The 13,300-nt window shown below is 42.9% G+C and overlaps 1 protein-coding gene across 1 annotated transcript in view; it reads left to right on the top strand.

Annotated features, from left to right (window-relative positions):
* The window catches only part of LOC8051452 (homeobox protein Nkx-2.5), a 42,758-nt gene extending 32,015 nt beyond the window's left edge, over positions 1-10,743 (top strand). The window contains exon 3 of the mRNA XM_029978000.3: positions 10,113-10,743. Within this exon, the coding sequence (XP_029833860.1) occupies positions 10,113-10,406 (294 nt within the window). The 3' untranslated portion in view covers positions 10,407-10,743. The remainder of the gene's footprint in view (positions 1-10,112) is intronic.
* The last annotated feature ends 2,557 nt before the right edge of the window (positions 10,744-13,300 follow it).

Raw genomic sequence — 13,300 nt, 5'->3', positions numbered from 1 at the left:
TGCCTCATCCTACGATGGACTAAAGGCCAAAGCCACGGTCTGCCAGGTCCAATCACGTCCCACGCTAAACTATAAGATGCTCAGCATTGATTAGGGGTGGACGAATAATGCTCCGAATTCATATGTGCTGCATCATTTCTATAACTTCGACACTGCAAAGAGCCTGTACGTCGTGGCTTTTTTTTTGCAATGTAAAATTGTTGAGTCACTCTCTGCTATTCGATTCGAACCACTGTCCGCCCACCCACATCAGTGATCCGAGACGCAGCGATACGTGCATCGAAGCGAAATAGAACATAACTTCTAAGTGACTCGTGATTGGATCTGGCGGTCCGTAGCTTTTGCCTTTAGTCCATCGTAGGGTGAGACGAAGTATAACCCGATCACGACATCTGTGCTCTGCGTTTCCGCCTTTTATACTGGTCGTTTTAAATGTACGGATTTTCTCAGTGACCACCCAAGCAATAAAAAATATTCCCAGCACGTTGATTTTTTTTTTTTTTTTTTTTTTTTTAGTAATGTCACATTTCTGAGAGCATTTTGAACGGCTCAGGGGTCCGCGTTCCACCACTGCTGGCTTTGCGCCTGCTTCACGAGTGGTAACTTTGGCGCGTTCCCGAGTTTCCCACCAGCTTGAAGCCGTTCTAAAAAGAGTTGATTTAGTGGTTTTCGATGACGCTCTCTAAGTTTCTACTTAGAACCATATGTCTATTTTAATTAATTAAAAAGTTAATTAGTGAATTTTAATTAATTAGCCGACTTATCGCAAAGATTCGCCACGCAGATAATGTCCCCCTGGCCGTATAACTCACCTGAACAAACCGTATTACTGCATCTCTTATGGATTTTTTTAAACAAATCTGTTAATTAAAAAAACCTCTCTCTATATATATATATACGCGCGCGCGCGCGTGTGGGTGTGTGTGTGTGTGTGTGTGTGTGTGTGTGTGTGTGTACTAAAAAGGAGTTAGGTACTTTAAAACGTATTTATTAGACGACGTTCCGTCTGGAAACCGCTCTTCTTCAGGTCCTAATGAACTAAGGGGGAAAATGTATACAGATGCTTCCGAGAAATATATGGGTACGAAGGAGGTGCACAGACGCAGCAGTTGAAGGACGGAAAAAAAAAGTTTATTTGCTGATATGAGTGAGCAGGAAGAAAGTAAAGCACGAACTAGGTGAACGAGTAAAACACTGAAAGTATGTTTTAAACAAATGTTATATAAACAAATTTGAAATAAATGAAAAATAAAACGCACGTAATGAACTATATAAAAGAGTAAAACAAGTTTACACGCAAGAAGTCAGTGCAAAAGATTAGTGAAAAATGAAAAGGAGGCTTAGCGTGCAGGCGCGTGCCCGCTAAGCCCCCTTTTCATTTTTTGCGTTTGTTGGGGGCAGTAACAATATATATATATATAGAGAGAGACTGACAAAAATTTCTAAAATTAGTGTATTGGAGGTAAAATTATAATTTTCCCGGGACTCGTAGTGGCGGACGTCAGAAAATGCGCGATACGTAGTAATCAGTTCGCTACTTAACTGAAATGACTAATTAACTTTTTAATTAGTGAAAATAGACATATGGTTCCAATTAGAAACTTTCTGAGCGTCATCGAAATCCACTACATCAGTAATTTTCAGAACGACTTTGAGCGTGTGAGAAGCGTTAAATAGCGCGCTAAAGTTACCACTCGTGGAGCACGCACAAGGCTGGGGCTCTGATAACAGACGGAAAAATCGCGCGGGGGCCTTGTCACAACCGCTAGCCTTGTTCCTGCTTCACTTTTTATTTTTCCACTTACCTCGGTTGTCATGCATCGTTGGTTTGCAGGGGGGAGGGAGGGGGGGGGGGGGGTTCGCCCTCTTCCCGGGAGTTCCACAACTGAGCTCATTTAATACCGTCGACATGCAGAACCCATCACGTGCAGCGCGTTAAGGTTTGGACATAACCACCAAATTTAATCGAAGTTGTTGGTCATTGAAGGCACACACTCAATATAAAAATAAAAAAAAATACGCAACCCGATTTTTGTGGCTTCTAAGAAGCTACAAATAGGTTGATTGAAAAAAAAAAAGTAGCACAGAAAACCGGAAGCATTCTGTGCGTTCACTGCGTAATTCTCAACATGGCGTCGTTTCGCGTATTGTGGGACTCGCGGGGACGGCGATGGCAGCGGACGACGGGCGTGGAACCTCTGCTTCAGAACTGTCGTTGGCGGTACTGGCGAATTCTGTCTTCATTTGAAAGATAAATTTTGGACCGATCAAAAGAATTTGTATTCATCCCGTACGACACGCCCCACCACCAAGCCGATTTGTACGAAGACGTCGCCGAGCCGTCGCCCCCTTCTCGTGGCTGAAGACATCGCTCGCGCAAACGTCAAGCACGAAGTGCATACTTCGAGTTGAATATGCACGCGTACGATTTCTTTATTAGGTGCGAATGGGGCAAATGCGTGGTGCTGCCCGACCTCGAACCGGGAGTCTTTCGCTGGAGAAAAATCGGCAGCAAACTTTGCAACCTACAGTTGACCGGCTTGCTGCATTATTACTAACGAAATGGTTTCCCCAATATTTCAGTGGAAAGACGTCCGTTTTGGGCGCGGCGGAACCAGATTCGATCCTGCGTTCGCGTTCTTTTTTTTTTTTTTTTTTCAAATATTTTGCGATATTTCCTTTTTTTTTTTACAATTATAACTGAAAAAAAAAAAAAAAATGTGGACGAAAAGTCGCTGAACTAAATGGTATGGGATTTCCTTTTTGACACCTGCGAACTCGATGTAATCACTTTCCACAAAATACAAGGAGCATATAAATCGGGTAGCGTCCGCTTTCCGAGGTGCCTGTAAATGTTCTACACGAATTGCAGCCAGCCAATGGTCCCGATCCCGTGGATATTTCGGAAACGTGTGCAGACTCTGCCGCACAATGCCATTTTTTTCGGACGCAGGGCATGTGAGGCAGCTCTTCGCGCAACATCTTGGGGGTATTCTTTTCGGAGCCGATCACGGAAATTCACCACGGGCACTCACTACTCATCTCTAAGGGCCGGTTGCACCAACGCCGCTTACCTTAACCCAAAGCGGCACTTTCCTAAGCCGGCTTAGCGCCCTAAACCGAGCTTAGGTAAGCACGGGTTTAAATTCCGGTTGCACCAACGTCAAGCCGGCTTTACAGACGCGCCCCTAGCTAAACGCTGGATTTGCGTAGGGAATCTAGGGACAAACAGAGCAAACTAGGGAACGCTCAGAGCGACGAATACGATTGGCGGAGAGGAATCACGTGATGTAAAAAAAAAAAAAAAAAAAAATTGCCGTAGTAGTTGTCGTCGGCGTCTGCTTTTCGCTGTATTTCTTCGGTGAGTAACAAATTAAAGGTCTCCAAATTCAATAATTTTTTCGTTTAACTTTCAATAACAGAAGTCAAAGCTTCAAATAAACACGAATGCTCTTTACATCTGTGATTGTGTGTTTAATATCGGTTGATAACAGGATATTTTGACAGTGGTAGTAGTTTTCGTGCTCACATTTTGAGGCGAAGGAGCCATCGGGGGCCCCAAATCTCACCGAACGCGAGAAGGACACTCTACTCGCTACATCGCTGAAGACAAAACATCATGGATATAAGTAGGCAGGTAAGATGACTACTAAAACCAAGTCAAGCCTGAGACCGATGAAGTTCAAAACAGTGACGAACTCGCCACGGCAGCTGCGAAAATGCCCGGAAATCGTCGAATAGAAGTCGTCGAGAGGTCAGGTCACGAGACCTTGCATCGACGGTACTCGTTGCTATCAGCAAGGTGACAGAACTGCACTGTACCGTCGTTGAACATCCGCTGCAGCCTCAAACGGACTTCAGTTTCACACTGTCGAGTTCAGAAAAAAACAAAAAAACAAAAAAAAAACTTTCACTAGTACATCACATCGTACCGATAAGAACAGTCGTCTCTTCGCATCGCCTGCCCCAGCCTGCCCCGATACAGCAATGAACGAATCTAGCATAGTAGTCGTTACGATTTGTCGTCGCCACGAATGAAAGATATAAAGTAAAATATTCCTAAAAAATCGCGATCAACAAAAAAGTTACGGAGGACACAACAAGGCGCAACTTTCAACTGAATTTTATTGAAAACGTGTTCCGGTATATAGTCTCAACCATCGAAACAATGACAAAAAACGACAAAAGTAAAGGGAAAACACCATCACAGAGCACAACTCGGAAACAACCGTATCTCGTTCTCGGGAAACGAATGAAAGATAAAGCAAAGTATATAAAAAAAATGCGATCACCAAAAAAGTTACAGTTATGGAACGATACAGTTTTCTGAAACCAAGATTCAACTCGCGAGATAAGGAAAATTCACTGAAGATTGTCTCAAAACTCAGAAAACGAAAGAAATTGAATTTTCGCTGTTTTATTATTTAAAAGCGCCGCAATCTAATGCAAACGGCAGAGGTGTCGACAATCAGCTGATCGCCGAGATCATGTACTGCCACTATTCAACGCGCTGATCAGATTGAAGGATACGCGCTGCAAGAGTAGATAAACAAGGTGGTAAATAACAATACGTTACAGCTATGCGAAAATTAGTAAGTACAGAGCGCGACACTGTTAGCGCGAACAAGCGACCGCCGGTTTTTCGAGTGTTTCTCTTTGAAACCAAAGGATGTCATCCAAGTTATTATTGGTATGGAAAGAGCTCATTAACTTCTATAATGTAAGCGATAACATTTCGTGCTCCCTAACACTATTTAGGAATAAAATGCGAAAATGCGCCGACGTCGTGTTCGCGCTAACAGTGTCGCGATGTGTACATACGAATAAGCTCGTTGACAGAAGAACCAACTGGAATACAGACGTGAGCCCCACAGCTCCGTACGTATCTCGGTTAGGGCTAACACGCCCTGAAAGTGGAGAGCCAACTTGAAAACAGGGGTCGATCAACATTTCACGCGACAATATTTTGCATCCTTGTCACAATCGAAAGTCATTTTGTCGAAACTTTCACGCTGATGTAGCCTAAAACACTTTGCACAACCAATTTCGTCCACCGCGTCGACCGTGACATACCAGCCGCCATGTTTTTAATCCAGGATTAAGAAACAACCAAAAGCAAAGCGCCCAATGTTGAGCGCTCAAGTTAAGCGTAGTTTAGTGCTAGGTTTAGCGATAAGCGAGTTTGGTGCAACCGAACGAAACCGAAACTAAGCTTAAGTTACCGGCTAAGCTCCGCTTTGCGCTAAGCGACGTTGGTGCAACCGGCCCTAACTCTTGAATGTACAAAGCAACTCATCTTGAATTGCAGAACAGTAAATCGCACAGCAAACGGTTCCCCGCCACACATGTCGTCTGCTGCGCGCAGAAGTAAAAAAAATAAATAAAATAAAAAAAAAAAGTAAAAACGGGGGGAAAAAAATTTACGGTCGGGTGCAGCCACGTGACTTCCGCCATTCACTCTCTCCTCTCCACTTCTCCGACCTCCGTGCGGGGGTTTCGGTTTCGGTTTCGAGCAGTTACGTTTTTTTTTTTTTTTTTGCTTTATTAAAAACATACGTGACTCCGTTGAAAATATTAATTGGGTAGTATTCCGACACCATAATAAATCGCCTGGCAAAAAAAAAAAATTCTTTTTTTTCGGAGGGTGTCAGTGTTCTTTTTAGAGAACGGATAGCATTTGTGCCTGAATCTTTCAAAACCAAAGTTTGTTCTGGAATGGGAATTTGCGCAGGGGTGTCAATGACACGATGGATATTCTGATTGATTTCTTTCTAATTTTGCAATATCTATAATAATTTTAACGTTTTCTTTTACCAGTCATTTATAAGTTGCAATCATTCTATTTGAATACACTTCGGATACATTCAGTAAATTTATGTTTTATAAAAAGGGGATGAACGTTTGCAATTATCCCAAGAGCTTTTTTTTTTTTTTTTTGCAATAGCCGCAAATTGATTCGATTGCTTTTTGTAGTCTTTTTCCATACTAGATGGCAGTAACAGAGGGTCGAATAGAAAAGTTAATTCTAAACTATTTTTTTTTAAATTTTACTGGAAGTAGATGCCTGTACTTATTCATTATGTCCAGTACTCTGCAGAGTTTCTGATGAACATAGTTTACATAAACATTCCAAGACATCAATTCAGAAAACACTAAACCTAGAGTCTTAATATCCTGAACACACTTTATTGTGCTGGACCCCCAAACTAAATCTGAAGCAAAACTAACTCGAGACCCAGGACACTGGAATAGAACTGTCTGCTTCTGCCGTGTTAAGAACCACCGAGTTAATAGCTGTCCAGATTTTTAATTTAATAAAAAAAAATTGTTTTAATAACAAGCAAGTCCACCCTGGAATCAGTAAAACATATGTTAGCGCCATCAACATACATAATAATTTCGGTCAAGGGTTCAATGTTCCAAATATCACTAACGTATATAAGGAACAACAAACGTCCCAGAGTACCCCCTTGTTCAACACCTAAAGAAATGTGCAGCGTAGAGGATATGTAGTGACTGATTTGAACATACTGGGACTGGTGTTGTAGATAGGAGGTGATAAGTGATAACGGCGATACCTCGAATACCACAACAGTATAATTTATTTAGAAGAATTTGGTGATTTATTCGATCGAATGTTTTGCTAAAATCTATAAACATTCCCAACGTTAAAAGCTTTTCTCAAAATGTCATCTTATTATTTTCTTCTGTACCAATAAAGCCGTTTCTGAAGATCTTTATGCCACCTCAATCGAAATTGAAGTTAAGAGCTTTTTTTTTTTTTTTTTGCAATAGCCGCAAATTGATTCGATTGCTTTTTGTAGTCTTTTTCCATACTAGATGGCAGTAACAGAGGGTCGAATAGAAAAGTTAATTCTAAACTATTTTTTTTTAAATTTTACTGGAAGTAGATGCCTGTACTTATTCATTATGTCCAGTACTCTGCAGAGTTTCTGATGAACATAGTTTACATAAACATTCCAAGACATCAATTCAGAAAACACTAAACCTAGAGTCTTAATATCCTGAACACACTTTATTGTGCTGGACCCCCAAACTAAATCTGAAGCAAAACTAACTCGAGACCCAGGACACTGGAATAGAACTGTCTGCTTCTGCCGTGTTAAGAACCACCGAGTTAATAGCTGTCCAGATTTTTAATTTAATAAAAAAAAATTGTTTTAATAACAAGCAAGTCCACCCTGGAATCAGTAAAACATATGTTAGCGCCATCAACATACATAATAATTTCGGTCAAGGGTTCAATGTTCCAAATATCACTAACGTATATAAGGAACAACAAACGTCCCAGAGTACCCCCTTGTTCAACACCTAAAGAAATGTGCAGCGTAGAGGATATGTAGTGACTGATTTGAACATACTGGGACTGGTGTTGTAGATAGGAGGTGATAAGTGATAACGGCGATACCTCGAATACCACAACAGTATAATTTATTTAGAAGAATTTGGTGATTTATTCGATCGAATGTTTTGCTAAAATCTATAAACATTCCCAACGTTAAAAGCTTTTCTCAAAATGTCATCTTATTATTTTCTTCTGTACCAATAAAGCCGTTTCTGAAGATCTTTATGCCACCTCAATCGAAATTGAAGTTAGGTTTACAAAGAATATTAAAAAAAAAAAAAAGTTACAAGCCGAAAATACAATATATTTTCTTTGGGCTTAGAAAACACGATAAGAATAAAAGTGGGCGGTAATTGCTTTTATTGTTTCTATCACCGCCTTTAAATACAAAAGAGACTTCGGCGAGTTGCATTCTTTGGATGAGTACACCGGGGACGACAACATTATGCTGTACACTGATGCGTTACGCAAAGCACTAAAAGATCAGTTACAAATATTATTGGTCCCATTAAGAGATCCTCGCAGCAATGACTGCGACTATTCGTCCTCCCCTTCCCTGTGTTTCTTAGCACATCCTACCTTTACACTTGCTAATGGTGTCACTCTACTTTATAAATGACCGATGGACCAGATCGAACTGTCACGGCCTTCAAACCTTAAAAAGCTAACTGAAAAAAAAAAAAAAATCATCGTGATATTATCCACCTGCATTAACCCGCAAGCAAAAAAGCGCCGAAAAAATATACAGGGACACAGACGAAGGGAAACAGGACAGGGCGCCTTGTCCTGTTTCCCTTCGTCTGTGTCCCTGTATATTTTTTCGGCGCTTTTTTGCTTGCAATGAACCAACTGGCCCAAATCTCCACTTTACTGCATTAACCCGATCGATATGTTGTTTGTTTTTCTTGTCAAGATAGTGACTTATTTATGTAGATTTTGAGGTTCCTGCCTTTTTTATGTGTTGGTCCTCGTGGGACTTTCGATCGGGAAGGGGTGAACTGGCTGAGAATTCGCCTGAGTTGGGGCCCTGATTCGATCGGGTGTTTCTGTGTACATTTCAAGGCTGAAAACTGCTGAATGTTGTGTTTTGGAGATTTAGAGTGGTTGCTTTTGTGACGCATAACAGTGGGAGCCTAAAAATTGCCTAAAATTATAAAAAAAAAAAAAAAAAAAAAAGAACGCGGAAGCGGGCAATGAACGACGCACTCGAGTTTGAGACTAGTGTGTGTGTGCGTGTGTACTACTTATTTTGTTTCCCTCAGTCTCGTGTTTTCACAAATTTAAAAGTGTCTCACTGTTTGCGTCTTTATTCATGTATGTGAAGCATTCGTTTTTCCTTCAGAATTCCAATTATTAGAAACAGGCGTCCCCCAGACAAGTATAATTAGGTCATTGGCTGTTTATCGGCATTGTAAAAATTACCTTAACAAAACCTTTGAAATTGATGCTGATGACGCTACGCAACTTTTATCTGCTAAAAATCTCACCTTACTTGCAGAAACAGCAAATAAAATATTATAATGTTTGTAAAACAATTATAAACTAATACTTGCAGACCAAAAGCAGTTCATTTTAAAGCACAAAATAAATAATTTTGATACAAACTTTGAACTTGGCCCCCCTTGCATTGAAGTCGTTTCAAATATAGCCAACATTTAGGTTTAATCAAAAAAAAAAAAAGTGTCTTGCGATTTTCAAACACAAACTGTCATAAGCAAAAGTTTAAGTGTTGGAACTGTCAGTAACTTTCGTTTTTAGAAATCTGTTTACAATTCTTCATGCCAAATTCATTATTCGATGAGGTCGCTGCAACTAACTTAACTAAGTGATTAGTTAAAAAATGGCGGTCCACGTTATTAGCAATATAGTAGAGTTAACATATACGCAACATATAGTTATAAAATTAAACGTTCTATCAGTCACCAACTACACACTACGACCTACTTTTGCCATATGTAATAAGTATTAAACAATATGTGCTTCTAATTATTAACGTATCTCAATCGACGAAGAAATAGCCCGAACTAGATTCATCTTCAGTAAAGCTACCAATTGCTGAAGTACAATCTTCCTTTTTCAAGAAATTATGCTAATCAAGAATAATATTATCACTGGATTTTTAAATCCTCAATCAGCTAAAACTTTCGTTCCATCGATAATCTTTTAATATTATTATTAATATTTCTTATAAATCCTGATCAGCCTATTTGACTAAGCCACCCAATTTTACCTGTCTTTTTCTTTCAATTTTGCCCTATTTTTTATTGTTTGTTAGCCGTCTGCAATAAGCTCGGTGTCTGAATCTCGCCGAGTCGACATATGTCGGTTCTTTGTTGATGCCCTGGAACGCCTGCGTTAAAGAATGCACGGTCGCAAGTAAACTGAATTGAAATTAATGTAATTGTACAACCTAGGAGATAGTGCGCGATACTGCGCGAACACGACATCGACGCTATTTCGCGTCTCACACAGACAGGGCAACGACGAGCATCACATTTTACCACCCAGGTTAATTGCCCTGAATGATAATTTTCCTTCCCTCTAGAACTTTTCAACACATGTTTGATAGTCTAAAAACAAACAAAACAACCGGTGCACGCGTAATTCACCCAAGCAGTGTGAAGTTTCGGCCGCCACTCTTGCATTGTATTGTTCTGACATCGCTGTAACGTTTAGTACACGTTATGAACCTCCCCCGATTGAGCGATTTTTTATTTACCCATTTTCTTTTTTGGTCTCACCACAGGTAAAAATCTGGTTTCAAAACCGACGCTACAAGTGCAAGCGCCAGAAGCAGGACAAATCCTTGGAAATGGTGGCCGCTAACGCGCGACGAGTGGCCGTGCCCGTCCTCGTTCGCGACGGCAAACCCGCCGTGCCTTTCAGCGCATCCTCGTACGCCATTCACCCGTATCCCGTGTTCCCAAACGCTCTTGCCCCGCCGCACGGACAGACCCCGGACGCGTGTTCCGGCACGCTGGTCCCCAAGGTATACTCGCCCATGGCGGCGCCGAAACCGCACACCGTCAAGTCCTGGTGAGGTGAGGTCGCGCCCTGGCGTCTCCACCGCAACACGCCGAGACTTACATCCGTTGCGTGCAGCCAAGATCGCCGGTCTCATTTTCGGCTGGAGACGTTCTCGCTGTCCGTGTTCGTTACTTTTCCTTTCCACTGCAACAGTGTTGCCGTGGGAAACTGTGTGCCATTGCATTGCCTTTGATACGTCCGTCCAACCGTGCAGCTACACAGCGGTGCTTCGAGACGCCGGACTCTCATTTTGTATACGAGCAGAACAAACCGACGATCCCTGGCAGTTATATTCTACGGCTCTTCAGGAACGGGTTGACATGCGCGTGTGCCAAATAGCCTTTTATCGCGTGCCCTGTGAGACCGTATGTTGAATAAAATTTGTTCTTGGTAACGATGGCCACCTCAGTTGATGGTATCGACGCGAATCAAAGTTCTAAGCGTCGCAAGTGATAGTGATAACGTCTCATCAACGATAGGGGAAGGTCGTCCCGTAAACAAGAAGAAAAAATCGTTCAGCCTTTCTAGTCTCGTGAAGAAGGAAGACCAGCGGAGCATACACTGTGTGCTTCTTCTTCGTCGTCGTCTGTTTTTCACGCTGTGTCCTACGATGAATTCCCACCAACGCGCCCAACTATCCATTCTTCTATTATAGCTGGAAAGGTTGCCGCCATCTACGAGCGACGGCGGAAACCATACTGGTTGTGTGCTTGCCACCGTCGCTTATAGATGGCGTTAGCTCTCCAGGTAGGTTTGTGTCAACATACCGGACACGATCCTGGGGAACCTAGCCCTTAACAGCTCCTCATCCACAGTGCCCCCCGTGCCGGCAAGGTAAGAAAATGTTTTTACCTGCCAGACGCGGGGTTCCGGAGAGCCAAGATCGGGGAAGCATCGGAGAAGTCGCCGACACACGTCCTATCTCTATCGCGGTCACCGCACGAGTCCCTTCCCGAAAGCGGGAAGACAAGAGGTGAAACCTCCTCGCCTGTCAACAGTGATCCGCATCCGAGTGGGGGAACGGAAAGAGATCCTCCCGAGAGAGAATGAGGGGAGGGCCCTCCGACACAGGGGACCCTCCGCTTGACGAATAGGTCGGAGCTTACGGCGGAGGAGGCCGAGCATTCCGACCCGCGGCCGTTACCGCAGCTTTCGGGGAAGGGGAACCACAGGAATTCCCGCAAAGCGGACAGGTGTCCCCCTGACTCTTGGGTTCACCGGGCTGTTGTGACATTCGACAACACAGCAGACGTGATTGTAAGGCAGTTTCGATGGAGGTTCGAAGGCAGCGAACCACAGAAACAATGATCCCAGCACCGCTTGGCCGGATCCCTACCGCGCCAATGGTTCCAGAAGTCGCCGTAGCGCGGCGCCAGCCGTCTCACGAAACCTTAGTGCTGGAGGCTCATTGTCGTATATTTGCACCCCTATATGTCCATCCTAAAAGAACGACATGGAGCGAGGAGAACATGACCCGGTAAGTAGGTTTGGAACAGGACAGGGACATGAAGAACCGTAAGCCAAAGACCTCTTACGAAAGACAGCCATCTGTTGGCTGCTGTGGAATACCCGTACAATGGCGGACTAAATCCGTAACGTCACGGCACACTTTTATGCGTTTGGTTGTATTAAAAGACAAAAACACACCCATAGGAAAAAGGGTGATGAGCGCAGACTTTGCACTCTCGACGCGTGTTCGATCGGTTTGTCGGCTCCTGTTGACCGGGCTCCGACGTTCTCTCTCTTATGGAATGACTTGCACCTTCTACGCTGTGAGTTGTCCCGCCATTGTGCAATGGTTCCGACCTCATAATAATCGGCACGTGAGTTTCGGAAGGGGTCTATGGCACGAAATCGTTGGGAATCAGACATGCGACAGAAGGAGCACAATAGTCTTGCTTTGAGGTTACATTACATACTACTATTGATTGAAATGTGGGAAAGGTTGGCTTATTTTCTGATAATTAAGTATGCTCACATTTAATAATCATTCTGCTTTAAAAAACAAAGTATTGAGAAGTCGCAAGGTGCTTCTAGACCTGTTAAGTATTCTGCTCAAGATTTCGCGGTTATGTAACAATTTTAGACCCAACTGAAGATATAAACGACATCACCGACGAAAGTACACTACATTGTGCGGGGCGTGATCTAATTGTGTCGTTGATGTCAAACTTAATTTTAGTAGATTGATTGGAGTAACATTATTATTATTGCTCAACTTGCTTCGAACAATTGGTGTTCTGTCAAGAGCCTGTTTTGCCGTGTATCTTCGTGCTTGGGCAACCGGTGGCCCAATCTTCGATCCCTTTTCGGTTTCTCTTTTTGTTCCTCGACGCGATTGCTCTACTCCTTCCACGTGGCTCTCCTTTGATACGCGTGTTTATCGTCGTCTAGACTTCTTCGTGTTTACTCGCTTTTGAGGTCGTTGGCTATATGTTTTTATTTGTTTTTCATTTGGACACAGGGAGAACTGTAGGAAGCATTCATCTAATAAGAAGATCAAGAACTGAGGTCACCCCCCTCCCCTGCGTTTTAATCTCCTCGTTAGTATTTGCTCACACGCGAGCAAACAGTAAGGTGTGTTCACGTCAACAAAGATTCGTCTATCGCGCTCTCGGATAATGACGTGGCAGCCTGATCGAGCTTGTTTTCAACTACCGCGAAGATGCCATCACTGTTTATTTCGGTCTGTGAGTGCCAACCTGCGGACATATTGTTGCCGCCGGTGCGCAGAGTTTGTGTCCCGGTTCTAATAAGTTTCTAGCAAACAAGTGCACTTACGTAACCCTAGAGACTTGTTTTAACGAGGGCCCGTGCAATGGCAGGGACGGCAATCTAACCAGCTCATGGCTGTTTCAATGACGACCCAACGAGCCATCTCATCTGCTCCTAGAAATTACTTAAGTA

Source organism: Ixodes scapularis, unplaced genomic scaffold (genome assembly GCF_016920785.2).
Source record: "Ixodes scapularis isolate PalLabHiFi unplaced genomic scaffold, ASM1692078v2 PGA_scaffold9__187_contigs__length_104089568, whole genome shotgun sequence".
In the NCBI taxonomy this organism is placed as follows: domain Eukaryota; kingdom Metazoa; phylum Arthropoda; class Arachnida; order Ixodida; family Ixodidae; genus Ixodes; species Ixodes scapularis.
The sequence above is the reverse complement of the archived record's forward strand: the minus strand, read 5'-3'. Positions and strand labels throughout refer to the sequence as shown.